Source organism: Thamnophis elegans, chromosome 2, assembly GCF_009769535.1.
Source record: "Thamnophis elegans isolate rThaEle1 chromosome 2, rThaEle1.pri, whole genome shotgun sequence".
NCBI lineage: Eukaryota > Metazoa > Chordata > Lepidosauria > Squamata > Colubridae > Thamnophis > Thamnophis elegans.
The window spans coordinates 143,828,308-143,855,568 of NC_045542.1; the positions used below are offsets into that span (position 1 = coordinate 143,828,308).

The 27,261-nt window shown below is 45.7% G+C and overlaps 1 protein-coding gene across 1 annotated transcript in view; it reads right to left on the reverse strand.

The window, feature by feature from the left end:
• The window catches only part of LOC116504622 (laminin subunit beta-4-like), a 106,478-nt gene that overhangs the window by 41,523 nt on the left and 37,694 nt on the right, over positions 1-27,261 (reverse strand). The window contains exons 7-19 of the mRNA XM_032211766.1: positions 25,751-25,814; positions 23,543-23,745; positions 22,862-22,982; positions 20,358-20,546; positions 17,832-18,011; positions 15,425-15,537; positions 15,257-15,336; positions 9,284-9,440; positions 8,021-8,173; positions 6,334-6,492; positions 3,428-3,549; positions 1,138-1,258; positions 251-443 (exon numbers count right to left, since the gene is read on the reverse strand). Coding sequence (XP_032067657.1) covers positions 251-443; positions 1,138-1,258; positions 3,428-3,549; positions 6,334-6,492; positions 8,021-8,173; positions 9,284-9,440; positions 15,257-15,336; positions 15,425-15,537; positions 17,832-18,011; positions 20,358-20,546; positions 22,862-22,982; positions 23,543-23,745; positions 25,751-25,814 — 1,855 coding nt within the window. The remainder of the gene's footprint in view (positions 1-250; positions 444-1,137; positions 1,259-3,427; positions 3,550-6,333; positions 6,493-8,020; positions 8,174-9,283; positions 9,441-15,256; positions 15,337-15,424; positions 15,538-17,831; positions 18,012-20,357; positions 20,547-22,861; positions 22,983-23,542; positions 23,746-25,750; positions 25,815-27,261) is intronic.

Here is a 27,261-nt window from a genome sequence, read left to right on the forward strand (position 1 = left end):
CCCTGAGGAAACCTCCAGCCTTCAGATCGAAACTTGCTAATTATAGGAAATATTTTGCTACGTTTGTCCCCATTTAATTTTCAGACACTGGGCTCTATTCTTACACCAGATTCAAGAAGACCAAAGCTAGAATTCCCACCATCGGTCCATACAAGTTTGGGCTGACGATTCCTAGAATTCAACACCTTTGGGGAATGAGACACTGGCCCTCTCCTATCTGTGGGGTCGGGGGGGGCATTCTTTTACTTACGCAGAGCCCCGTCATGGATGATGGCAGAAATGCTGCAGAGCAGGTGGGCACAGGTCTCAGGCAGGTCAGGCATGGTGGCCATGCGAAATAATTCCAGGCATGTGTAGTGTTCCAGGGCCTCCCGGCGCTCCACAGAAGCTGGATCGTCACCATGGAAACCAGGTAGTTCTGTCACGTAGGGTAAAAGGACCAGCTGTGGGATAAAGGAAGGAGGAATCTTAGATGACCCTTCCTTCCTTCCTTCCTTCCTTCCTTCCTTCCTTCCTTTTTCTTTCATTTCTCTCTCTGTCTCTCTCTCCCTCCCTCCATCTATCTACTTCATTTATCTCTCAAAGGAAAGGAAATCAAAGAAATACAAAAATAATAATCAAAATACAGGTAGTCCTTGACTGTCATCTATTCATTTAATGACTGTTTGAAGTTACAATAGCACTAAAAAATGACTTACAATTGGTCCTTGTTGTTATGACCATCACAACATCCCCATGGTCATCAAAATTTGGGCCCTTGGCAACCAGGATGTATTTATAACAGTTATAATCTGGGATTATATGATTACTATTTGTGACCTTCCCAGCTATCTTCAAACAAGGAAAATCAATAGAGGAAAATGGAGTCACTTAATGACTGTGCAATTCACTTAACAACTACGGTGATGTGCTTAATATCCCTGGCAAAAAAGGTTGTAAAATCAGCCGTGATTCATTAACAACCACCATGCTAACAACAGAAACTCTGCTGACAACTGTGGGCATGAATCCAAGACTACATGAGGGAGAATGAAATGAGATGAATACCTCATGAAGAGGCATTAATATAAGACTTAAGGAAAGTAGCTTAGACCACAGTGGAACCCTGGGCTGCCCTTAAGAGAAAGGAGTTCTCACCGAGTCTACCAGGATGAAAGCTGCAGGATGGCGCTGTGCCACACCTGCTCGCTGGAACCGTATGATGATCTTGTAACGGTTTCTTGGCTCAAAGCAGAAGGGCCTTGGCAGAAGCAAGTATCTGGGGAGCAACGATAAGCAAAGATCTTGTCAGGAAAAAACACAGAATGCATTACGGTGGAGACAGATGCTGGCAGGATGAAGAGCCCAGTTCATAAATCAAGAAAGTTATAATAGTAACTTTCGGGGAATGGACACCCGCACTTGCCAGATCTGAAGATCAAAGGCAACCATGTCGAGAAGGAAAAGGTAGGGCCAGATCACCTAGAAGCCCATCTGCTGAGCCAAACTATTAAGCATCTTGTTAGAAAGAAGGAGATGTCCCATAACCAGTGGTGGGTTTCTAATTTTTTTCCTACTGGTTCGCTCACGTGCGTGCCACTTCTGCATATGTGCACAAGCTTCTGCACATGTGCAGAAACGTCCGGGCAGGTGGGCGGAGCCTCCTGTTGCCGCTACTATTGGTTCGCCCAATCCGGGCCGAACCGGGATCAACCCACCTCTGCCTATAACCCAGCTGTAACCTGGAGAGGGAGTGGGAGAGGGAGAGGGGAAGAGAGAAAGGGGGAGAGGGAGTGAATGAGTGAGAGAGAATGAATCTATAAAGTGAAAAGGAGAGAAATAGAAATGAGTTTGGAAAGCCAGAGAAAAGGAAATCCATAAATTGATCAGAATCTCTCACAAATGCTAGAAGCTAAAATTCATGCAAAATGGAATTTTGCCATATAATCTTTTTTTTTAAAAAAAAAAACTTTGAAAAGAAATATCGAGTTAGTACGTGTTTTAGAAAGAAATTATAGAAGTGATGAGGCAAAGTCTCATGCAGGATCAAATTCCATTGGCACACGTGGAGGTTCTTGGCTAAACCAAAATATCAATAACTTTCTAACCACATAAAACACAGGCACTTTTCATTTAATTATAGGAAAAAGTCAGTCAAGCCAGCACCAAATATCTAGATGGAAGAAAAGTCAATTGCACCAAAACACAAGTTTTAACCTTACAATGTTACAATTGGACCATGGTTAAAGAGACTTGTTGGCTAAGTCATTATTTGGCAACCTATCTATCTACCCCATTCAGAGATATCAGGTGCAATTATCTTCCATGTTTAATCCTTCTTTCTTCTCCCACATCTTCTTCCAACTTTTCCTTACCAGTAAAAATCCGTTAATGATAGAAAGTCAGAGTACCACACAGTGTCTTATTAAAAATGAATAATTACTATTTTCCAAAATTTTTTAGCTCTTTGCTGTAGATTTTTTGTATTTTGTATCTAAGCACCGATGATGTTACCTAGTTTGGTAATTGTTGTGGCCCAGCAGGAGCCGTTGGAGCTGCCACCAGACTCCGACAGCGAGAGGCCCTATGAGTCGGCTCTAGAGGATGTGGAGGACCCTGGACAGGGTTCCGACTCCGAGCAGGGCACAGAGAGGCTGGTTGGCCACCAGGAGGCACCTGATCCTTGGACCAGTGGGGAGGAGACAAGGGAGAGTGAGCCAGAAGCCAGTAGAGATGTTCCTGGATGCACACCATCCAGCTAATAGGCATCAGGAACAATTACGCAATTACAGGAGGTAATTGTACTCAGCTGGTGGTCATTAGGCTCCTCTCCAGACTTTAAAAAGCTACTTGTGCACACGCCCCTCTTTGCAGAAGTCAACACAGAATCGAATGTCGGAGAACTTTGTATGAGCTTGGCAGGCTGGATTGCTGCCAAGCCTTATCTGTGTTTATTGCTGCCCAAGCCTGTCTGTGCCAGGTTGCTGCCAAGGACCTGTTTGTCTGTTAATTAAATGCCGAAATTTATCTCTGACTCAGAGTGTGCTTTGGTGTCGAACGATGGGGGTCAGAACAGGTAATGAAATGTCAGAAAGTTAAAGATGGCCACTGCATCCAGGTGATCAAAGTCCCATCCCTTTTTAACACGTGACACACATAAACAGAGGCAAAGTGTTGAGTACATGCGGTCACAGCTCCATCCTATCATTTTGAGCCCCTCTGTAGACATTTATCTGCTGAGAAACATGTTCTGTTCTTGAGTATCAAAGAAAATGTAGAATTTAGTGCAGAGGGCTGTTTCATTTTGTCAGGCGCATCCTAATCCATCGATTTAAGAACAGTCATTAGTGATGGGAAACCTACAGTGAAAATGAACAGTAGCAGTCTCTGTAATAAACCTCCCCATTGAGTAAGCAATTTGCCCACCTCTTCTCCCATCTCTTCTCACCTGGAGGTATGGGGCAAGCTCCCTTGATACACCTGTTCAGAGGGCAGCAAGTTGCCACAACGTGGACTCACTGGTAGATCCTGCGAGCTGACACTGACAACAACTTCCCAATCTTCTGTGGACTGAAGAGGAGATACAACAGGTTTAAAGACAGGATTCTAGGATAAATAGTGCTTTCTCAAATTCTCTCACAGAATGGAGATCCTTCTTGAGACCTCTATTTATTTATTATATTTTTATCTCACCCTTATTACTTTTATAAGTAATTCAAGGTGGCAAACATGCATACTATTCCTTCCTCCTCCTATTTTCCTCACAATAGCAACCCCGGGACATGAATTGGGCTGAGAGGCAGTGACTGGCATAAAGTCATTCAACTGGCTTTTATACCAAAGGCAACACTAGAACTCACTTTCTCCTGGTTTCCAGGCCAGCACCTTAACCACTGCTCCAAACTTCATAACTCTTTCTGACTCAAAAAAAAGAGATTCATAAGGGTTAAAGAATAAATCAGTAATCACAAAATTAAATCTAAAGAAAAAGATAGGCTTGGGCAGAGACCCTCTGGAATCCAGGAGAGGCCGTTTTCCCCCTCCCAGAGGGTCAAGGAAAGCCTCCAGAGCCTGGGGAAGGCGAAAAACAGGCCTACCGGAAGTACCAGAAGTCTAGAAGTGAGCCTATTTTCAGCCTCGAGGAAAGCCTCCGGAGCTTGGGGAGGGCAAAAATGCCCCCCACATCATAGTGTGTGAAGCCAACTAGGCCATGGCCCCATGGCCAGGGCCACCCAGCAACCGGGCAGAGAACCAGTTGCTAAAATTTTCCAATTCCACCCCTGCGGGAAACCCGACCAGATGAGCTAATTCACCTTTAAGGCTATGTGAGGCTTGTGTAAGGCTCATATAAGCCTATATGAATAGAAACATGCAAGTCCCCGTGTGCACATTTCCCACCTTTACAGCCTGAAAGCTATGTAGGATCCCTTCTGAGCTTCTTTCTCTTCCCATTATGCAGCTGTGGGCTATGCGCATTTTTATCTGACAATTCCTTTGGCAGCAAGTCGTTGCACCATCTCTCAAGTTTTTTCTCGCATACCAGTTACATGCAGTGAATTCCAAAACCCAACATGCCCTTGAATCTGGGTCTATTTTGCCCCAGAATAACAAGGTGATATGTTCACCTCTCTGGCTTTCTATGATTTAAATATTTTCCCTGCCAGCAGAACCCTCATCAGAGCCAGTGTGATGTAATGTTTAATACACAAGGACTCACAGGAAACTGTGAGTTCTGGTCCTGTCTCGGGCACAAAGCCAGCTGGGTGATCTTGGGCCAGTCACGTTCTCTCAGTCCTAGAAAGGAGGCAAAGGCAAACTCTTTCCGAGATCTTGCCAAGAAAACTACACTATCAGCAAAGCTGAAGGTCATAGTTGGCCTTATATATGTGGACTTTAATAATAACAAGGACAGATTTGTATAATTACAAATAGCAATAGCACTTAGACTTATATACCGCTTTACAGTGGTGGGATTCAAATAATTTAACAACCGGTTCTCTGCCCTAATGACCAGCCGGGTGGGCATGGCCATGGTGGGTGTGGACAGGCAGCACCCGGCCTCCCTGCAGCCTCCTGGGAACAAAAACGGGCCGTGTGTGTGTGTGTGTGTGTATGTGTGTGCGTGCCGTATACTCACATACTATTTTGGGTCTAGTAGGCCTCCCTGCAGCCTCCTGGGAGCAAAAGCAGGCCGCAAGGGGGCATGCCTTCTTCCTGTACCCTGTTTTGGGCCTAGTAGGCCTCTCTGGAGTTTCCTGGAAGCAAAAATGTCCATGGGGGGACTGCACCACAAACTTTGCATCCCGTTTGGGGTCTAGTAGGCCTCTCTTCACTTACCTGGGAACCAAAATGGGGCTCCTGGGGCTCCTGGAAGATGCAGGGCATGAAGGGGTGAGGCCAGCCAGCAATTTAACAACCAGTTTGCCCTAACCAGCTGAATCCTACCACTGGCTTTACAATGCTTTAGAGCCCTCTCTAAGCAGTTTACAGAGTCAGCATATTTCCCCCCAACAGTTTGAGTCCTCATTTTACCCACCTTGGAAGGCTGGAAGGCTGAATTAACCTTGAGACTGGTAAGATGTGAACTGCCAAATTGCAGGCAGGCAGCAGGCAGAAGTAGCCTGCAGTACTGGATTCTATCCACTGCATCATCGTATACATGTATGGCGTGTATGTGTACGCGCGCGCGCACACACACACACACACACACACACATGTATGGATTGAGACCTTTCTCTCCTCCTTGAAACTAGGAGTCTAGATATATATCACATTGCAATATTCCAGGCTCAAAAATTATAGCAGATCTCTACTGGTGGTTAAATTTCCAGCTAGACTGGAAGGAGGTATTAAGAGAGGGCTTAGCTTAGAGTCTGTAGAAAGTGTAGAAAGTGGCACAGGCTTGACCTTCCCCGGAATCCCTGATGCCTCATCTGACCATTCCCAAGACAATGCAGTTAATCTGGTGCGATGCTAGTAAAATAGAGTGACTAACAAAGCTTCTGCTAATTCACAAGCAGTTCTGATTGTTTGCGCCCGACACATATATAACTTATTTTGCTTCTTTTTTTTACTATATCCCCCATGCAGTTGTGGTTTATAATATAAGACACTAAGTTGAGAAGGTGCGCTGCAAATCCATTTCTTAATCTTAGCACTTTGACCTAATAATGACCTACCAATAGGTATTCATGAAAAGCAGAAGTATAAATAATCAAAGCAATTGTATTCAAAAAATGATTTTTGAAAGATTTCCTCCAAAATGATTCTTGCTCCCATGCACGTGCTGAAGATAAGGCCAGGACTTTGCCCGTCCAAAGCCCACCCGTCTTCCCTCCAACAATTTCTACCCACCTCAGGTTCATAGCGGAACAAGATGCCATATTCCATTGGGTAAGGAATGTTGTCAATGTCGAAGGAGAGTCCAGCCCCATCGCGCACACGGGCAAAGCCTGGGCCTGTCCATGTGATCATATGGCCTGTGTGCTCCCGCTGTATAACTTCCACATCAGGCTGTAGATAAAAAAGCAGTGTAAGTAGCAAAGACATGGTACCAGTGTTTCTTACTCACAACTTTCTGGCTTCTGTGAGTATGTTTTTAGCAACTTGACTGGCAAGTGGAAATAGACCTTTGAGGAAGCCTTCCCTGCTATGCCACTGAGTTACTATTCCAGCGAAACCACATGCTTTTCTTACAAGCTCAAGATGTGTTTAAATCATGACAGAGAAGCACAGTGGATTTAAGTTTTATTCTTTTACCTTTTGGCTTAATAAAACCCAGAGCTCAACAATTTCCAGGCATCCTCTCCCATCTCTTGAACCTATATTTCTTTCTTTCTTTCTTTCTTTCTTTCTTTCTTTCTTTCTTTTCTTCCTTCCTTTCTCTTCCTCTTCCTTCCTTATTTCCATCCATCCATTCTTCCTTCCTTCTCCCCCTCCCTCCTTTCTTTCCTTCCTTCAATTTTTTCCTTCCTTTCTTTCCCCTTCTCTCTTTTTCTTTCTTTCTTTTTTTCTTTCTCTCTCTCTCTCTCCCACCCTCTCTTTCTTTCTCTTTCCCTCCCTCCCTCCCTCCCTCTCTCCCCCTTCTTTCTTTCTCTTTCTTTCATCGTCTTTAATCTATCCATGGATCCATCCATTTTCACTTTCATCCCTACAACACAAGTTATTTTTCAGAGAAAAAAGAACATAGGAAATACAGGTGGTCCTTGACTTATCACTTAGTGACTGTTCAGAGTTACGATAGACCTCTTTGGGGTATTTATTTATTAGTCCTGAGATTCTGACATTCAGACATATATACGCCACAATTATGTGACAGCAATTTGAGCAACTGGCATGCATTTATGCCTGTTTGCAGCATCTTATGATCATATGACCATGTTTTATAATATTTTTTCCCAAAAAGTTGTATTTACATCCAGTTTTTAGCAAAATTGGCTCGCAACAAACAATTGGTTCACTTAATGACTACATCATTCACTTAATGTCTGGTGAAAAAAGGATGTAAAATCAGGTTGATCAAGCTCCATTACAGTTCTAAATTGAGGTCTAACTGTATCCAGTGGTGGGATTCAGCCAGTTCGCACCACTTCAGGAGAACCAGTTGTTAACTTTCTGAGCAGTTTGGCAAACTGCTTGTTGGAAGAAATCATTAGGGCAGAGAACCGGTTGTAAATTACTTGAATCCCACCATTGCTTGTATCTAATTTATATACTGCCCAACTCCCTTTGATTCTGGGTTGCAAGAGCCGTGTACTACGTAAGGAGTTAATGTGTTATCAGACCCATAGCTATCTATAAATTCCCCTAAGCTAGGACTTCATGTGCAGCGCAGGACAATATCCCTTCACTGGGATCAAAGTGAAATTCTGCTGCCAGTCCAGTTTGTTGAACGTGAGCTGGGAAAGAAGGTCCCATCTTATTTGCTCTTTTCCCCTTTGGAAGTCTTCTTTGGCAGCCCTACTAGTATCTTAGAGAGCTCTGGGCAATCCCAGTTTCTCTTCAAGCATCACTTTCCCCACAGACATTTTCCCACAGTCACCTTTTGTTGAAGCTGTCGGGCTCTCGAGAGCGCCCCCCGCTGCTGCAAGAGTCTTATTGTGCTGTGCTGGCGCCTCAGCCTCACCCTGCGCCCATTCTGGACTCCGTTGTAATATTCCACACAATCCACAGGCGATTCTGGTCGCAAGGGACCCTGTCACCGGGAGGAAAGCAGATCTCACTGTAATTGTTATGGGCGATTGTGTCTTTCTGTCTTGGCCACCCAACAATCCAAAGGAGCTAAAATCTGCAAGGGCAAAATGGAAGGGAACCATATTCCCCTCTACAGTGTGTGATCTGGACTCCTTGCTTGAGCCACCTGGATTGGGAAAGGGATTCCATTGGATCATATCCAAAATCTCTCAAGATTGTTATGTACTCTGAGTACTATAGAAATACGTAGGCAAATATAGCAATCTGTTGGACTAGACCAGAGGTGTCAAACTCAATTTCATCCCTCTCTGACTCAGGTCTGTGGTTGACTTCAGGGACCCAAGCGGGCATGGCCGACTGGATGGGTGTGGCTGACTGGGTGGGCATGGCCAGCTTGACAGCACTCACTGGGCATGGCCAACTGGGTGGGCACAGCTAACTGGGTGGGCATGGGCAGCTGGACACCACTCCTCAAATTGCAGGCATGTTTCCTCTTTGCATTGGGTAGACTGGGCTGAAGCCATGGTAGCCCGATGTTTCCTCTTCGCATTGGGTAGACTGGGCCAAAGCAATGCACGCCGGCCCCTTACATTTTCCAGGACGGCCCCATGGGCCGAATCCAATCACATTGTGGGCTGGACCCGGCTTACGGGCTTTGCGTTTGACACCCCTGGACTAGACAGAGGCAATACATGGACCTCCCGACTTCTCTTTTACAGCAGCCCCCAGCATCTTGAGATTTTGCAACAACAAGATTTTATGTGTGATTTCAGCTCATGGATGGGGTTAATCTCTGTCCCCAAGTTCAAAAAGAACAGGCTGAAAATGGTCAGCCATACCCTTTCCAGGGGTAATTCATACAAGTACAGCATGTCTGGATAGCCTCTTGCAGCCTTTTAGTAGGCTAGGAAATTGGATTGTATTCCCTAGCACTCAAGCAGTCTTCAAATTTGCCTTAAGCCAGCCTCAGACCACCAGCATCCTCGCCCTTCTTTATCAAATTCTTAAATAAATGACAATGGTTTTCTAAACACAGACAAAGCTGCACACAGATACAGCAGTTTTTCGTCCTATCCAGTTCATTCCCTCCTCCTTTGCCCAGCATACTTACTGGGAGATCTGGATCGGTTGGAGGAAGACCAGTGGCATGTTCAGCCTCATACATGTAGTAGTCCAAGGGCATACAGAAAAACCCCGGCTGCACATCATTGCACTGACGACCTATAAGGTGGGGCCGACAGGGACACTGGCCATCGTTCACAGAACATCTGGAGACAGAAGGCACAACAGCAAAAATAAGACCCCTTTAGCTAAGCCTTTGAACAACATAAATGGAATGGGACTGGCAAAAAGCAGGCAACGTTCAACAGCACCAATGGCTTCAGACAGGGTGTCCTCAACTTATGACCTCCGTGGAGACCAGAATTTCTATTGCTAAGCAAAGCGGTTGTTAAGTGAATCACGCCCGATTTTACAATTTTTTGTTAAGCAAATAACTGCAATTGTTAGGAGAATTAAACAAAAGCATTGATTTTGCTGATCAGAAAATGGCTGGAAAGGTTGCAGATGGTGATCATGTGACCCCGAGGATGTAACTATCGTAAATACATGCCAGTTGCCAAGCACCTGAATTTTGTTGCGGATGCTGCAAAGGTTGTAACAGCACTAATAATAGCAATGGTATTTAAATTTATATACTACTCCATTGTCCTATATAACAGCGGCCCCCAACCTTTGGGGCACCAGGGACTAGTTCCGTGAAGAGAGGTTTTCCCACGGACCAGACGGGGCATGGTTTTGCATTCTGCCTGCATCCTGCAGATGGGGATTCACTTGTTTGCGCATACCAGTTTCTGGCATGCCACGGACTGGTGCCAGTCCACAGACTGGGGGGTTGGGAACCCCTGTTATACAATGCGCTCTGTCCCCAAAATTTGGGTCCCTATTTTACCAACTTAGAAAGGATGGAAGATTGAGTCAACCTTGAGTCTTGTCAGGATCGAACAGCAGGCTGAGGGGCAGAGTTTTCCTGCAATGCTGCATTTTAATCACTGCACCACCAGGGTCCATACAAGCAAGAGCAATAGCTGGTTGTATTTCATTTCTTTCAGCACCATTATAAATTGGAATGGTCACTAATGAAAATTTGTAAGTTGAGAACTACCTGTAATGCAAATAGGTATATAGTGTATAGCAGTGATGGCAAACCTATTTTCCCTTGAGTGCCAAAAGCATGTGCAGGTGCCAACACCCATAATTCAATGCCCCCCTGCAGGCCCCGGCCCACATGCATGCATGTGCGACCCCCTCTGCGCTCCCCCCACTCCCCATTTTTGATGCTAACAGACCTCCCTGAGGCCTCCTGGAACCAAAAATGGGGCACGAGTGGGGCGCATCCCCCCACCTCTCCGCTCATGTGCACATCCTGGCAACCTCCCACGCATGCTCGTGCAATTCACCCCCGCCACAAATGTGTGTGTCTCCCAGCAGAAACCCGAAAATCAGCTGGCCAGCAGAAGGCATGCAGGCATGTGCAGTGGAGCTGACCTGGATGATGACTGGCATGCCCACATAGATGGCTCCACAGGTTTGCCATAGGTTCGCCATCACAGGTCAGTGGTGGGTTTCAGATTTTTTAGAACCTCTTCTGTAGGTGTGGCCTGCTTTGTGGGAGTGGCTTGCTGGCCATTTGACTGGGTGGAAGTGGATTGCCGGCCATGTGACTGGATGGGAGTGGCTTGCCAGGCATGTGACTGGGTGGGCATGGCCAACTTGTAAAATGTGGTGAAACTCACTTAACAACGCTTTTGCTTAGCAATCAAAATGTTGGCTCAGAAACTCTTGCATTTGAAGCACGCAAGTCTTAAAGCTGTCAAGTTACAAGATCCTTGCACCCCTAACCCTTTAGAAAAAAACCCCCAGGGGTGTTCAAACTTGACAGCTTTAAGACTTTAAGGTTTAGATAGGACTCTTAGAGGCAGACGGGGTGATTGGTGAGCCAGTCAATCAGTGAGCGGTGGGCAGGGCAAGCGTGGTGTGGACGGGCAGGGAGAGGGAGCTGGAACTAGTTCTAAATGGCACGGTAGATTTTTGGAACCTCTTCTATAGAAGAGGTTAGAACTAGCAGGAACCCACCCCTGTCACAGGTGTATAGTGTTAAAGGACAGATCCTCTCCTAACATTTCTCCCTGTAATCTGGTGATATGCCTACAATGGTGCTTCTTATCAATATTCATAATTAACAATGCAGACTAACGGAGGTAGCTATAAGAGATCATGACACTCAGTACAGATGAAGAACAACTGCAAAGAAAGGATAAAGATGCAAACTGAGACATGAAGAAGAGAGATGGTGACTATACTGCAGGGGTGGGTTTCAACCGGTTCGCGGCGGTCCCTGAGTACCCGTTGGTCGGCAAACCCGGAAGTAAGTAACTTCCGGGAATGGCGAAGGGCCCACCCACCCGCCCGCGCTCCTTACCAGTCTTTGAAGGCTTCTGCGCTTCTACGCAGGCGCATGGCACATACAGCTCCTGCACGATTCTCCGCAAGCAGCTGGATGGCACATACAGCGCCTGCATGATTCTCTGCGAGCAGCTGGAGCATCGTGCAGGGCTAAGACGCATGCGTGAACTGCGCATGTGCATGAGGACGCCGCTGGCCCCGTTCCAACCGAACCGGTTGGAACGGGATAAGCAACCCACCACTGCTATACTGACACGGTCTGCCTATTATTGGTCAGGAAGAGAGTTCGATTCTCAAATGCAACTTCAAACAAGGAATCCTAGTTCTAAATTAGGCTTTGCTATGGCAAGCAAAAATTCAAGGCCGAGTCAGTCCTTTCCAAACAGGTCTGGATGCAATAAGGAGTATCACTTTTTTTTTTTGCACCAGCGTGGCTCTCCCCAAATTCTCTGATTCAGTCTTGCAAAACACAATGGATGTTATCACAACAGACAGCCGAAGTTCCCACTAGTGGGTGCCAAAATTCCACCCACGCCCTCTCTTGCAATCCTTTTCTTGCCTTGCCATGTTTAGTTCTGCGACGAGAAAAACAAACATTTTTTTTGTCTGCTTGGCTGCACTAAGCCTTGTATCAGGTCATAGGACACTGATACAGCTGCAGAAAAAGGGGGAGTGCCATGTTCCTGGAAGGTTCAAGGGGAAACTGGCCCCCCTCCAAGTCCCAAGAAGTGTTTGCATCTTGCCTCTCAAAATATCTGTGTTGTGAGTTGAGTTCTTGGCAGTTGAGTTGGAAGAAAATTAGACCAGCTCCTCGGTAGAGGTGTTAGCAGAGGGCTGTCAAACTCAAGACCCAGGGGCCGGATCAGGCCTCTGGGGTGCTTAGATCTGGTCCACTGGGCTGCCCTGAAAACATTGAAGGAGCAGCCCGTGGTGCCTCTGCTAGTGAAAACAGAGCTCGGGAGGGCTGTGTGCGACCTGGCAGAGGGCCACCGGAGACCGGCCCAGTCGAAAACGGAGCTGGGGAGCCCATTTTTCCTGGCAGAGCACTCATTCCACAGGCGCCCACAACATGAGTGATGTCAACCTTGCACACCTACCCTGGCCACTCCCACCCTGCCCCACCCAAGGTCAAATACAATCCTGATGTGCCCCTCAATGAAATTGAGTTTGACGCCCCTGTGCTAGCATGAGAACCCAACTCCATCCCAGCTCCTAGAGGTGCTCAGTGTTGTGGGATGAACGAGTCAGTCATACAGCTGAATGCACAGATAGTCCTCAGCTTAAAACCATCTATGTAGTGACCATTCAATGTTACAATGGCACTGAAAAAAGTGACACAATTGTTTTTCACACGACCGTTTGCAGTAACCCACAGTCACGTGATCAAATTGCAGGCAGTTGCCAATTAGAATGTATTTATGATAGGTGTCCTGGGATCGTGTGATCACTTTTTGCAACCTTCTGAACTACAAAATTACATTCACTTAACGACCATGTTACCAACTTAACAACTGCAGTGGTTAATAACTGTGGCAAAAGGTTGGTAAAATGGGACGCAGCTCACTTAAACAACTGTCTTGGATACCAATAGAAAAGTTGGCCTCCATTATAATTGTAAATGGAGGTGCCACTTGTATTTCTCTACGGCTTCGTCTCATCAGATGGTTGTTTCATCTAGCCAAAAAGAAGTGTAACTTGGAGGGCACAGGGACACGGAGGAAAATTTTGACAATAACTCTTGCTAAGCTAGGCACGGCCTTGGGGGAGACACTGAGAACACAGTAAAGTGGGCCCCCAGGACCAGCCCCTGTTCCCAAAGCTCTTTGGTCTGGTTCCCGATGGTTTCCTCAAATTCATTCGGGTATAGGTCATTGTTTTGTGAAATTTCACTCAGTACAGAAAGAAAGAAAAAAGTCTCCCAGCTGCATGAAATGGAAGCAATTCTACACCTCTGTGTTAATTTGAATAAACAAATGAATGGATAAGCATTTGTCTGGAGACATTAGGTCATCACAACATTACAGTTCATAGCAGTGCACAAGCATAGCAAGGAGTGTCTTCTAAAATCATAAATCCCGTTGTTTACAAGGAAATTTAGAAAACACGAAACCAGTTTTTAAAAAAACTTAAAAGGAAAGTTAACCAGTTTAACATGAAAGTTTAAAAAAATGCTTAAATGTAGTTTTGATATCCAAAAGCTAGCATCCCTATTTGTGCACGATGCTGAAAAATGTTAGTGTTGTTGCTTAAGGGTATGAGCCGTGATGGTGCAGTGCAGGGGTGGGTTCCGGCCAGTGGTGGGTTTCAAATTTTTTTAGAACCTCTATTGTAGGTGTGGCCTGCTTTGTGGGAGTGGCTTGCTGGCCATGTGACCAGGTGGGAATGGCTTGCCAACCATGTGACCGAGTGGGAGTGGCTTGGCAGTCGTGTGACTGGGTGGGCGGGGCCAACTTGTAAAATGTGGTGAAACTCACTTAACAACGCTTTTGCTTACCAACCAAAATGTTGGCTCAGAAACTCTGGCATTTGAAGCACTCAAGTCTTAAAGCTGCCAAGTTACAAGACCCTTACACCCCTAACCCTTTAGAAAATAAATCCAGGGGTGTTCAAACTTGACAGCTTTAAGACATGTGGACTTCAACTCCCAGAATTCCTCCTCCAGTCATGTTGGCTCAGGAACTCTGGCGTTGAAGTGTGTAAGTCTTAAAGCTGTCAAGTTACAAGACCCTTGAACCCCTAAGCCTTTAGAAAAAAAACCCCATGGGTGTCAAACTTGACAGTTTTAATACTTTAAGGTTTAGATAGGACTCTTAGAGGTGGGGGGAGGGGCAATTGGTGAGCCAGCCAATCAGTGAGCGGCAGGCAGGGCAAGCTTTGTGCAGACAGGCGGGGGGAGGGAGCTGGAACCAGTTCTAAACGGCATGGTAAATTTGTGGAACTTCTTCTATAAAAGAGGTTAGAACTGACAGGAACCCACCCCTGGTTCTGGCAGGCAGTACTGCCAGTTTGCTTGTTTGTGCGCTGCGCATGCATGCACAGTGCAATAAAAATTATTCTGCGCATGCTCAGAAGCAAAAAACAAGATGGAGGCGCATACAGTGCCGCCAAGAGAACTAGTTCGAGGGCTTGGCAGGCCTGGGTCGCTGCCGGTTCCAGCGACCTAGGCCACCAAACCACTACTGGTTCGTCTGAGCCGATCCAAACCGGTAGGAAACCACCAATGGCGCAGAGTGCAGTACTGCAGGGTACTTCTGTTGATCACTGGCTACCAGCAATTTGGCAGTTCGAATCTCACCAGGCTCAAGGTTGGCTCAGCCTTCCAACCTTCCGAGGTGGGTAAAATGAGGACCCAGATTGTTGGGGGGCAATACGCTGACTCTGTAAACCGCTTAGAGAGGGCTGTAAAGCACTGTGAAGCGGTATATAAGTCTAAGTGCTGTTGCTATTGCTATCAGTGTTATTACGGAATTTGACCACTAGCCACAGAGTCAATTTGTGAAGCTCTATTTTCAGGATATGTCAATTCAGAATTCCCAGCTGTGGAGAAACAGACGGTCTCTCGGGAGCCACTTAAAATGTTTCCTTCTGCCCTTTGATGTCTGGCTGACTGCAGTCCTACCTATTGTCGAAGGCACCTCCGAAATCACAAGCACAGCTTCGGCAGCCTGCCACGTCGTAGCTCAAACCCCAGTATTCGGGCTGTGAAAGAGAAGGACCAACATACCCATTAAGGGACTGGGCTCAAAATAGGCACAGCACAAATCCAATTGATACAACAACCACTCACCAAACACTGGTCGCAGTATTGCCCAGTGACAAAACGCTTGCAATAGCAATCACCTCTGATCTGGTCACAGGGGCTGCTATCTGTGATGATGCCACGTGGGTCACACCTGCAGGCTGAGAACACACATCAGTAGTTTCCTGTGGGATTCTGTGTCTGGTCTTTAAAAAATGGGGTAGGCAACCTAAAACTCATGAGGACCGATAGAAAACATTTGTAGCTCAGAGTTGTGAGGTCCTTGATGTCCTCTGAGATTGGTTATTTTCTTGCAGATGTTTTATGACCCAAGTAAGTAACATCATCAGTGCTAGAAGGGAGTGGGGTCGCTCTCTCTGCTCTCCTCAAAAGATACGCATATCTACATATCATTAAAAGGAGATGGTCAAAAAGCTAAAAGATTGCACCTCCTTGCCAGCAATCAACATAGATAGAATAGAATTCTTTATTGGCCAAACATGATTGGAGACACAAGGAATTTGTCTTCAGCGCATAAGCTCTCAGTGTACATAAAAGCTATAAGTGATAAATCATGATCATTGTCATCATAAGAATATATTCATCATAAATCATAAGATACAACACTTAGTAATAGTCATAGGATACTAAATTAGCCATCAACATAAATCATACTAGGAAACTAAATAAAACAATACAAATAGTAAAGATATAAGCAACAAAGTTATAGTCACAAGTAGAAAAAGAGATAGGTAATAGGAAAGATGAAAAGAATAATAGTAATACAGCCTTACTAAATAGTTTGACAGTATTGTAGGAATTAGTTGTTCAGCAGAGTAATAGCATGGGGGGAAAATGTCCTTATGTCTAGTGTAAGCAGATATTAATACCAAGATTAATATTAGACAATCAATCAATTGGTAAGCAACATTTTAATCAAGGAATTATCAATTCAGACAAATGGTAAACAATAGCCTAATGAAGGAATTACCAAGAACATTTCCACCAACATTGACAGAACAAGCCACTTGTATATAAACAGAAAGCAAACCCCACATCCTTCTGGCATTGATGTTGTTACCTAGTTGGACAATAAAACGTCTGCAAGAAAATAACTAAGCTAAAAGAGCACCAAGGACCTCATAGCTCAAGAATGACATGCAACCCTCAACCCTCACTTTACAGCTTGCAAAGCACCTCCCGATTGTGTTGCGATGAGGTTTGAGGCACATATTTCTCTGCTTGAACACCTCCACCCCCCCAAAGCCCAACATAGCAGACTCGATCACTGCAAAGTTAGAGGGAACGCCCAAATGCTTCGCTCCACCCAACATTGTACAAACTCAATGTTCAGATTCTGCTAAGAGAATTCACACGTAGTGCAAGCTGTTTCTTCACCTTGCTCTGAAGAAGTAATTTCTAAAGAATTTCCATTCCATAGTTGTTTTGCCTAAAGAAAACAGCACTAAAGAACAGGGAGTACTGCTTAAGTAAATAGAGACAGAAGGGTGGGAAATAATAGGCTGCATAAGAGATACTGGTAATTGGACTGATAGAGCCTGGTTTTCTACTCTCTTTAAGCCAGTGGCACATCTGGAATTTTGGAAGCATGTTAGAGGTTCTCTCAAAGAATGGCTGTCATGTTGGGTATGGTCAACTAAGCTTGATTTAGACTTGTCCGGAACTGCACGAGTGTATTGCCCCAGGGGTGGATTCAGCCAGTTTGGACCAGTTTGGGAGAACCGGTAGTTCCAGCGATCAGTTGGCCCCACCCACCCGCCCCAGCTCTATTCTGTCCTATATTTCCTTTGTTTGAAGCCCAGAGCTGTTTTACTCACTGGAGCTGCAGGAAAAGGTAAGATTGAGTGCTGATTTCAAATGCAATATGCGTGCGTGAAGCACGCTGTAAGCGGACCGGTTGTTACACCAGTTGAATCCCACCCCTGCGTTGACCCATTTCTACACTGCAAAGGGGTTGATGGGTAAGCGTAGGCTGCAGATGATTGCAGGCAGGCCAATGCGCACAGCTCCTAAATCTCAACTGTGCATTGCGTGGAGATGTACATCCTGCATTGTTGTTATTTTAATTGTCTACAACGCTTCTCTGGGGACTACAAGGGCCCAGGCTCCAGATGCATTGCTAAAAACCTAAATTAAGTTGGTGCTGGTGCTTCCCTCTGCAGTGTGCTTACTTTTATATTCTCTTTTTTATGTAATTTTTTTTAATTAAAGCAATGCATCCTTAGCATATACACATGGGGTATGAGCAATGTTTAAGCATGTTGGCTTATAAGGAAGTCTTCAGAATGATAAATTCTGAATAGCACAAAATCCTTAATAAATGTCTCACTAACAGCAGAAATGTTGGGCTCCATTGCGGTTGTAAGTCAAGGACTCCCTGTAGTCTCTGTATTCCTGCAGCCACATGGTTTCCCCAGGCAGCCTTGTTACTTACGTTGGCAGCCAAGAGGATCGTTGAGGCTCAGGCCGTAAAAGCCTTCTTTGCAGCTGTCACAACGCACACCTTTGACGTTCTCTTTGCAACGACACTGTCCTGCAATCATGCCCAGCGCTGTGTCTGTATGACTGTCACACACGCCACCATCCGAAGAGCCTGCTGGGTCACAGTCACAGGCTACGAGATGAAAGAGAAAAGGTGTGTATGAGGAGAAGAAGAAATTGGTAAATTGGATAGGCAGAACCAGAGGTGGGTTCCTACTGGTTCGGACCGGTTTAGCTGAACCAGTAGTGGTATGCCGGCCTAGATTGCAGAACCTGCAGTGATTCAGGCTGGCCACATCCTGAATTGGTTCCCCGGTCGCCACTGTTGTCACCACCATCTTTTTTTTTTTAGTTCTGGACATGCGCAGAACAATTTCCATTGAATTACACATCCAGTGCGCGCAAAGAACGCACAACAGGAAAACGGCAGTAACGCTGGCTAGAACCCACCCCTGAGCAGAACAATGCCACACTGCTAATTAATTTTATCTGCAAAGCATGCTAAAGCTCCATAAAACCAGCCCTCATTGATGGCGACTTCCAGAAATAGTGATTTGTTCACCTCTTTCTTCAGGTTGGGGCAGCTTCAGGAAGAGCAGGGCTAACTTTGGGTTTTACAAAAAATTTCAAGATTTTTGGGGTCCCTGTCTCTGTCGATAGTAGCCCGTCTCATTTTACCTTCTGAGGCAGAGGTGTCAAACTCAATTTCATTGAGGGCTACATCCCAATTGTACATGTGGTATTTCGGTTGTATTTTTATCTAGCATAAAAATACCAAGGTTACCTTGAGTTTGATCTTGGGAGGGGGGCGCGTGGCCAGGGTGTGTGTGACCAGCTCAATGTCACTTGTCGCAGCTCCATTTTCAGCCACGACAGCCTCCTGCAGCGAAAATGGAGCTCGGGGAGGCCCTGTGTGGCCTGCCTGGGCTCTGTTTTTGCTGGCAGAGGGCTGCGGGAGGCCCTTGTGGCCAAAAACGGAGGCCAGGAGGGCTGTGAGTGGCCCTCTCTAGCTCCATTTTTTCTGGCAAAGACACCACAGGTCAGTCCTTCACTGTTTCCAGGGTGGCCTCACGGGCCAGATCTAAGCACCCCGTGAGCCAAATCTGGCCAGCAGACTTTGAGTTTGACATCCCTGCTCTAAGGAGAACACATTCTTGGAGAAAAGAGTATGATACACAAACACTGGAAAATGCATTTTGGTTGTGCCTAGTGCACAGGAAAAGCAAACATTTGGTTCTCTGAAGATGTCCAGGAACTGGATCTTTGCATTTTGCCACACATGAGCTAAGATTTGACATTGGTGGTCAACTGACTATTATGCCACCATATTGAACTTCTGATGCCTGCAGATGCCCCTGGTTTTGATATGTCATGAGCCACGAGAAGAGCCACAAGAAGGGAAACCTTGTGAGTAATTTCAGGCTTTTGTCTCAATAAAAAGCTTGACTGAACACTTGATTTAGAACTGAGCTGAACTAACTGCTAAAGAAGATGATGGGATGGGATCACAGAGTGCAGAGTCATCCAGCACAAAACACTTTGTAGGGAATCATCCGTGAATCAAATGCAGGGACCGTTGTGTGCAGTGTTCATTTCTAACTGAGTTCTGACAGTTTATTACATAATCTTCTTCAAGTCCTTTCCTCTGGAGGAAAGCTCCAATAATATCTTACAAGCAACAGTGCCCTTCGTACAAATCAATACATCCTGGAAGTGCTGAAAATGTTGATCGCTGACAAGTTTAAAAATCGCTAACAATTTAAAGGTAAGGTAAAGGTTCCCCTCGCAATATGTGCTAGTCGTTCCCGACTCTAGGGGGTGGTGCTTATCTTTGTTTCAAAGCCAAAGAGCGCTGTCCGAAGACGTCTCTGTGGTCATGTGGCTGGCATGACTAAATGCTGAAGGCGCACGGAACACTGTTACCTTCCCACCAACTACTTGCATTTTCACATGCTTTCGAACTGCTAGGTTGGCAGAAGCTGGGACAAGTAACGTGAGCTCACTCCATTACGCGGCACTAGGGATTCGAACCGCCGATCTTTCTAATCGACAAGCTCAGCATCTTAGCCGCTGAGCCATCGCGTCCCTCCGCAAGTAAACTAGTGGGAAATTAAAATAGAGTTAAGGTCAAGAGAGCCAGCCTTGGTTAAGGTCTCGGGCTAGAAATGAAGAGACTGTGACTTTTTGTCCTGTTTCAGGCACAAAGCCAGATAGGTGACCATTGGGCCAGTCACTTTGTCTAAGCCCTAGGAAGGAGGCAATGGCAAAGCACTTCAGAAAAACCTTGCCAAGAAAACTGCAGGGATTTGTCCAGATAATCTCCAAAAATCAGACACAAAGGAAGAAAAAGAAATGGGTCCATGAAGGAATGGAAACCTTCCCAAAGCAATTGGCAAAGCCACTCACTTTCAGTTGTGTGTAGATTCAGATTATTTTATCTTTGTTCCTGGGGCACGCAAGGAGAAAGTGACATACTTACGAATGCATGCCGTTTGGGCCCTGATGTCAGCCAGTGGGTTGCGGTAGAAGAACGGCTTGCAGCTCTGGCAGTGGCGGCCCATGGTATTGTGCTGGCACTCATCACACACCCCACCACTGGAGTTACCTGTAGCCAGGTAGACGGCTATGTCAAAGTGGCACCGGTGGGAGTGTTCGTTGCAGTTGCATTCTGGAGAGAAGACAGGGAAGTGATTCAGGTGCCTGCATCTCGTTCATGTCCATTCTCCTCCACAGATGCCACCCAAGACAACCCCCTGACCTAGCAATATTTATACTGTGTTTCCCCGAACATAAGACAGGGTCTTATTTTTTTTTGACCCCCGGAATTAGTGCTTGGCCTTATTTTCGGGGAGGTCTTATTATTTTTGAGGTGTAGGAGGCAGAGAGCATGGTCACCTCATGGCTGCTGCTGTGTTGCAATATTTTTGGGGAGGGCTTATTTTGGGGGGAGGGCTTATTTTAGCTCAAAAGTCAAATTGGGCTTATTATCTGGGCAGGTCTTATTTTCAGGGAAACAGCAATAATGCTTAGACTTATACACCACTTCGTAGTGCTTTTACAGCCTTCTCTAAGCAGTTTACAGAGTCAGCCTATTGCTCCCAACAATCTGGGTCTTCATTTTACCCAGCTTGGAAGGATGGAAGGCTGAATCAACCCTGAGCTTGATGAGATTTGATCTGCCAAATTGCAGTCAGCCGGCAGTCAGCAGAAGAAGCCTGCAGTCCTGCCTTCTAACCACTGTGCCACTGCGGCTCTTATTCCAGTAGAGATTGAATAAACGATGACGCAGACTTTCTTCTCCCCTGAAATTTGGTCTCAAGTCATGACAATTGTGCTGCTCTCATAGGATACTCCCAAGGGGAAGAAGCAAGGCAGCCAAGATGAGTGAGCCATCAGCCAGAGTGGAGAAACCTTCAGGAGTTTCTGCAGTGGGCTTGGATGGCTATCCAAAAGAGGAGGGTCTCTGCCTGGACCTTAACTAGATGTGTGATTCAGGATACTATACAGGTGGTCCTCGGCTTACAACCAAAATTGAGCCCAACATTTCTGTGGTTAAGTGAGAAATCTGTTAAGTGAGTTTTGCTCCGTTTTACGATCTTTCTTGTTAAGTGAATCACTCCAGCTGATAAGTTAGTGACCTGGCGGTTAAGTGAATCTGGCTTCCTCATTGACTTTGCTCATCAGAAGATTGCAAAGGGTGATCACATGACCCTGGGATGCTGCAATGGTCATAAGTATGAACCAATTGCCAAGCATCTGAATTTTGATCAAGGGATGATGGGGATGCTGCATAGGTTGTAACTGTGAAAAATGGTCATAAGTCGCTTTTTTTCTGTGCCGTTGTAACTTTGAATGGCCATTACCTGTACAGGTAGTCCTTGATTTGCAAACATTCGTTACTGACCATTCAAAGTTATAACGACACTGAAAAAAGTGACTTACAACCCAGTCCTTGCACTTATGACTATCTCAGTTGCACGATCAACATTCAGGCACTGGGCAACTGATTTGTATTTGTGAAGGTGGCAATGTCTTGGGGTCACCCTTTGCGATCATCTCCATCTGGCTTCCGATAAGCAAAGTCAACAAGGGAAGCCAGGTTCACTTAACAACTCCCATAACAATTGCAATGATTCTCTTAACAATCGTGGGGGGAAAAGATAATAAAATCAGTCATGATTGATTCAACAACCGCCTCGCTTAGCAATGGAAATCCTGCTCCCAATTGTAGTTGCAAATAAAAAACTTACCATAGTAAATCAGTAAGTACACCCATTATTAAACTTTCTAGGGCCGTGATGGCGAACATATGGGTACGTGTGCCACAGGTGGCACATGGAGCCATTTGTTAGGGCACATGAGGCGTTGCCCTGTCAGCTCCAGCCAGTTGCCAGCTGACTTTGGCCTTTTTTTAAGGCTGGTTTTCGCCCTTAAGGCTCAACGAAGCCTCCGGAGCGCAAAAAAATGGCCTTACGGGCAAACCGGAAATTCAGAAACAGACTTCCGGTTTGCTCATAGAGCCGTTTTTTCCCCTCTGGAGCCTTCAGGAGGCTTCCCTGAAGGCTCTGGAGGGCAAAAATGGCCCTACAAGGAATCCGGAAGTCACTTCCAGTTTGGCTGTAGGGCCGTTTTTCGCCCTCCGGAGCCTTCAGGGAAACTTCCGGAGGGTCTTGGAGGGCGGGGAAGGCTGTTCCTCCCCAGGGTCCTAGAAAGTCTCTGGAGCCTGGGGAGGGCGAAAAACATGTTCATTGTGGGTGTGGGCATGCCCATGTATGACCCCCCCTGCGCTCCCCATGTTTTTGGTACACGATGGAAAAAAGGTTAGCCATCACTGTTCTAGGGCTTGTGGTCTTGGCTATGTAAATACACAGCAATGTTACCATGTGCATCAGAGATTGATCTCCCTGCAATGACTCCCACTGGTTTACCATGCAATCCCTCCCTGCTCCATGTAAGCACAATGGCTTAGCCTTCCACTCACACCTCTGCAAGCATGTGGATTGTGGACCTCGGCTGGACTCCAGGGCAAGTCCTGGTAGAAATCCTTGCACAGCTCACAGTTGAGACCCTTCGTGTGGTGCTTACAGACACACTGTCCATGGATCTGGAACAGAGGAGACAGGTAAAATAGGTTTACAAGCAATGGCGGGATGCAACCAGTTTAACAACTGGTTCGGTGAGCGTGTGCTTTGCACGTGCAAGCACACTATGTGTGCGTGCTATATATGCGTGCTATGCATGCCGCAGAGAGTTTAAAAACTGCCCATTTTAAGCATACAAACTTACCTTCTATGTCAGTGCCAGTGAGTAAAACAGCTGACGCGTGGCAATCCACTGTGCCGCGCAAATCAGCTGAGGTAAAAAACAGGAAAATATCGGACAGGAAAGGGCAGGGGCGGGTAGGCGGGACCAACTGCTCACCAGGACTACCTGTTCGTGTGAACCAGTCCAAATTGGCTGAATCCCACCCTTGTTCACAAGGTCTTTCACACCAATTAGTGAAGGAGCATCTCCCAGCATAGAGGTATTTTTTTTTAAAAAGACCATGAATTTCTATAGTAGATGCAGAGAACCCCTGATAGTAGCTAAGCTCTCATAAACTTCGCGTGGTTATCAATTTCTCATCACCCTGGTCTTTCCCTTGCCTCCCACTGAGTAACTTACCATGCCTTCAACCGGGTTAGCCGATCCTGTGAACGGGGCACACTCAGAGGCATGTCCATAACAGAAGCAGCTCCCTCGAAGCACCATCTCATATACCGCATAGTAGTATTTCTGCAGTACTTGATATCGTGAGTCTAACAAATTGTCTCCCAGCGTATGCAGCTTGGTGAAGTTCACCCGCAAGTTAGTGACACGTAACAAATCTGGGCAAGGGAGGGAATTGTTGAAGCAGTAGTTTAGCTTTTACAGATTCTTCAGCCTTCCCCCTTTCTATCTTTCTTGCTTTTTTCCCTCCTTCTTTTTATGGCTGCGGTTATCAGGTAGGAAGCCCAGTAATATAACTACTATCTTTTCCCAAATGTATCTATTCCAAAGTGTTGAATAAAAATTCTCATCCCATTTCCACAGGGTGTGATTGTCCAACATATCTGGAGGATACCTCCAGCTGAGATGGGCAGCCTATATTTTTTATTAAATAAATAAGTAAATTGAAAAACAGACATAAAAGGTACTGTGCTATCACAACCTACAATAAGCCCTGTTAAATAAACCTGCATGTCAATCCAGTTTGAGATGGCTGTCAGCCTCCCAAGTTGACCAGAGTGGAAACAGGACAAGATGAGCTAATTCAATTTTATTATAAGGCTCCATTGATAGAATCTTGCAAGTCTGAAAGTACAAATCTCCCACCGTCTCTTTTTACTGCCTGATTAATTAGGGCGGATCCTCTCTAAGTTTCTTTCTCTGCCCAGTACTCAGTTGTGGGGTCTTCCCTCTTTTATCTAATTAGGTTTAGGTTTAGGTTAGGTTTAGGTTTATTGGATTTATATGCCGCCCTTCTCCCAAGGACTCAGGGCGGCGTACAACATAAAAGAAAACACATATTACAAAAATTAAAAGGGACATTAAATAAAGTATCCAAAAAAAACCCCAATTGATATTTACAATAAAAATTTAAAAATCAAATTAAAATTAACAACCAAATTAATCCTATATTTTATTCTATTTATTCTATCTATTTATTCTATATTCTATTCAAACCAGGCCAGCTTGCTGGAAAACCCAACTTTTTAGGGTGCGTCGGAAGGATTATGTGAAGCTCCGGGGGCAGCTCATTCCAGAGGGAAGGCGCTACCACAGAGAAGTCTCTCCCCCTGGGGGCCGCTAGCCGACACTGTCTGGCCGATGGCACCCTGAGGAAGCCAACTCTATGGGAACGCACTGAACGGTGGGAGGCTACTGGTGGCAGTAGGTGGTCTCACAGGTATCCTGGGCCTAGGCAGTGCCCTAGACAGCATTTCTTGCCTCCCATCTGCCAAGGTCATGCTCAAATTTCACCACAGTGATCTTCCTTAGAATAATGATGCCCTTTCTTTATTAAAAAGTCCTCTACACCCTTATCACTCATTCCCATATTTGCTTGTTTGGGGCATGACTAACTCTGGGAGGGTGGAGGTTTATTCTCTGAGTTTGTGGTTTGGTTTCCGAACACTTTTTATTACCAAGCTAGGTAACATCTTCAGTGGAACTTAGGGAAATTCTGTTCTGTTCCCTAGATTCCACTGAAGATATTATATAGCCTGGTAATGAAACATTTGGAAACTAACCAGGGGTGGGCTGTTGGGGTTCGCAGGGGTTCGGGAGAACCTCTAGCTAAAATTCTATTCAGTTTGGAGAACCCCCAAATCCTACTCCTGGCTGGCCCCACCCTGCCCCACCCTGCCCCTCCCAGGAGTCCCCATGTGGCCCATTTTGGATGCAGGTAAGTGCAGAGTGTGCATGGAGGCTTGGGAAGGGTGAAAAATGGACCTACCGGAGGTTTGGGAAAGCCGGAAATGGGCCTCTGGAGCCTGGGAGGCCATTTTGGCCCCCCGGAGATGCAAGGAAAGCCTCCAGAGCCCGGGGAGGGCAAAAAAGCCCCCCCACTGTGGTGCAGGAGGCCGACTAGGCCACACCCACCATGGCCACGCCTACCCAGCAACCGGGCAGAGAACTCCTTGCTAAAAATTTTGAAGCCCACCCCTGAAACCAACCCATAAGCTCGGAGAACAAATCTCCACCCTTATTATCCCTCACTCGAGTTACAGATTTTCACTACTATCGCAAGCATGACTCAATATCTAAAGCCTTCACAACATATTTTAATCCTTGGCAACATTTCTTTTCAATTCTCGGAAGCAGCCTCCTTACTTCCTGTTGAAGCCATACCTTGGATTTCCTGGCTGTAGGGGTCTTCTACTTTCACAGCTGGATCTAGTACCTTGAAAATGACCTGAAGAGAGAAGTTAAAAGACACACCTAAGTTTTAGCAATAGCAATAGCAATAGCAGTTAGACTTATATACCGCTTCATAGGGCTTTCAGCCCTCTCTAAGCGGTTTACAGAGTCAGCATATTGCCCCCAACAACAATCCGGGTCCTCATTTTACCCACCTCGGAAGGATGGAAGGCTGAGTCAACCTTGAGCCAGTGAGATTTGAACCGCTGAACTGCAGATAACAGTCAGCTGAAGTGGCCTGCAGTACTGCACTCTACCCACTGCGCCACCTCGGCTCGCCACCTGTATGCTCTTAGGAAGTTAAGTTTTCCTTAACTTCCTAAGAGCATACAGGTAGACTTCGACTTAACGACCACAACGGCGGCAGGCATTTTGATCATAAGTTGTTGCAGTGGTACATCTAGTCAATTTTATGACCGCTTTTATAATGGTTGGGAAGCAAGCCACCATGGTTGTTAAGCGAACCATGCAATCATTAAGCAAATTAAGCATAGATGATCGGTGGTTTTTTCCTGTTTTCTGACAGCAAAAATGTCAAAAATCACAGTCACATAAACATAGGACACTGCAACCGATCTTAAATGTAAGCACCTGAAATGAGACTATGTGCCCATGGTGTGTGGGTGTGGGTGTGTGTTTATGTGGGTGTGTTTGTGAGTGCATAGCAGTTCTAACCTTCAGAATGGGTCATAAATGGCTCTTTTGAAGTTTGTTGTACCCTCAAATGGTAATTTATGCAACTGGTCGTAAATCAAGGATAATCTGTAAAGTCACTGAGTTCTTTTTATCAAGATCAATGTCCAAGGGAAAACAGTGAAGGCAAGGCTGCTATCTAAATTAGGCAATGACTGGGTCTAATAATAATTAATCATGTTAGCCCTTCAAAATAAGAAATCCAAAGTAGTGAATAAACTACATAAACACATAAAAGACATCTTTTTAAAAGCTACGTTAAAGTAAAAGTTCCCCTTGCACATATGTGCTAATCATTCCTGACTCTAGGGGGTGATGCTCATCTCAGTTTCTAAGCCGAAGAGCCAGCGCTGTCCGAAGATGTCTCCGTAGTCATATAGCCGGCATGACTAAACACCAAAGGCGTACGGAACTCTGTTACCTTCCCGTCAAAGGTGGTCCCTATTTTTCTACTTGGAATTTTACATGCTTCCGAACTGCTAGGTTGGCAGAAACTGGGACAAGTAACGGGAAATCACTCTGTTACGCAACGCTAGGGATTCGAACCTCTGAACTGCCAACCTTTCTGACAAGCTCAGCGTCTTAACCACTGAGCCACCGTGTCCCTTAAAAGTTGTGTTACGACACAAAACCCGGATGTCATAACACTGCCACTATGAAAGAAATTCTCATATTCAGTGGTACCACAAGGTACCAAATTTCAAAGAAGGCTGATCTTTCCCCATCACCTAATTTCCCATATTACAAAT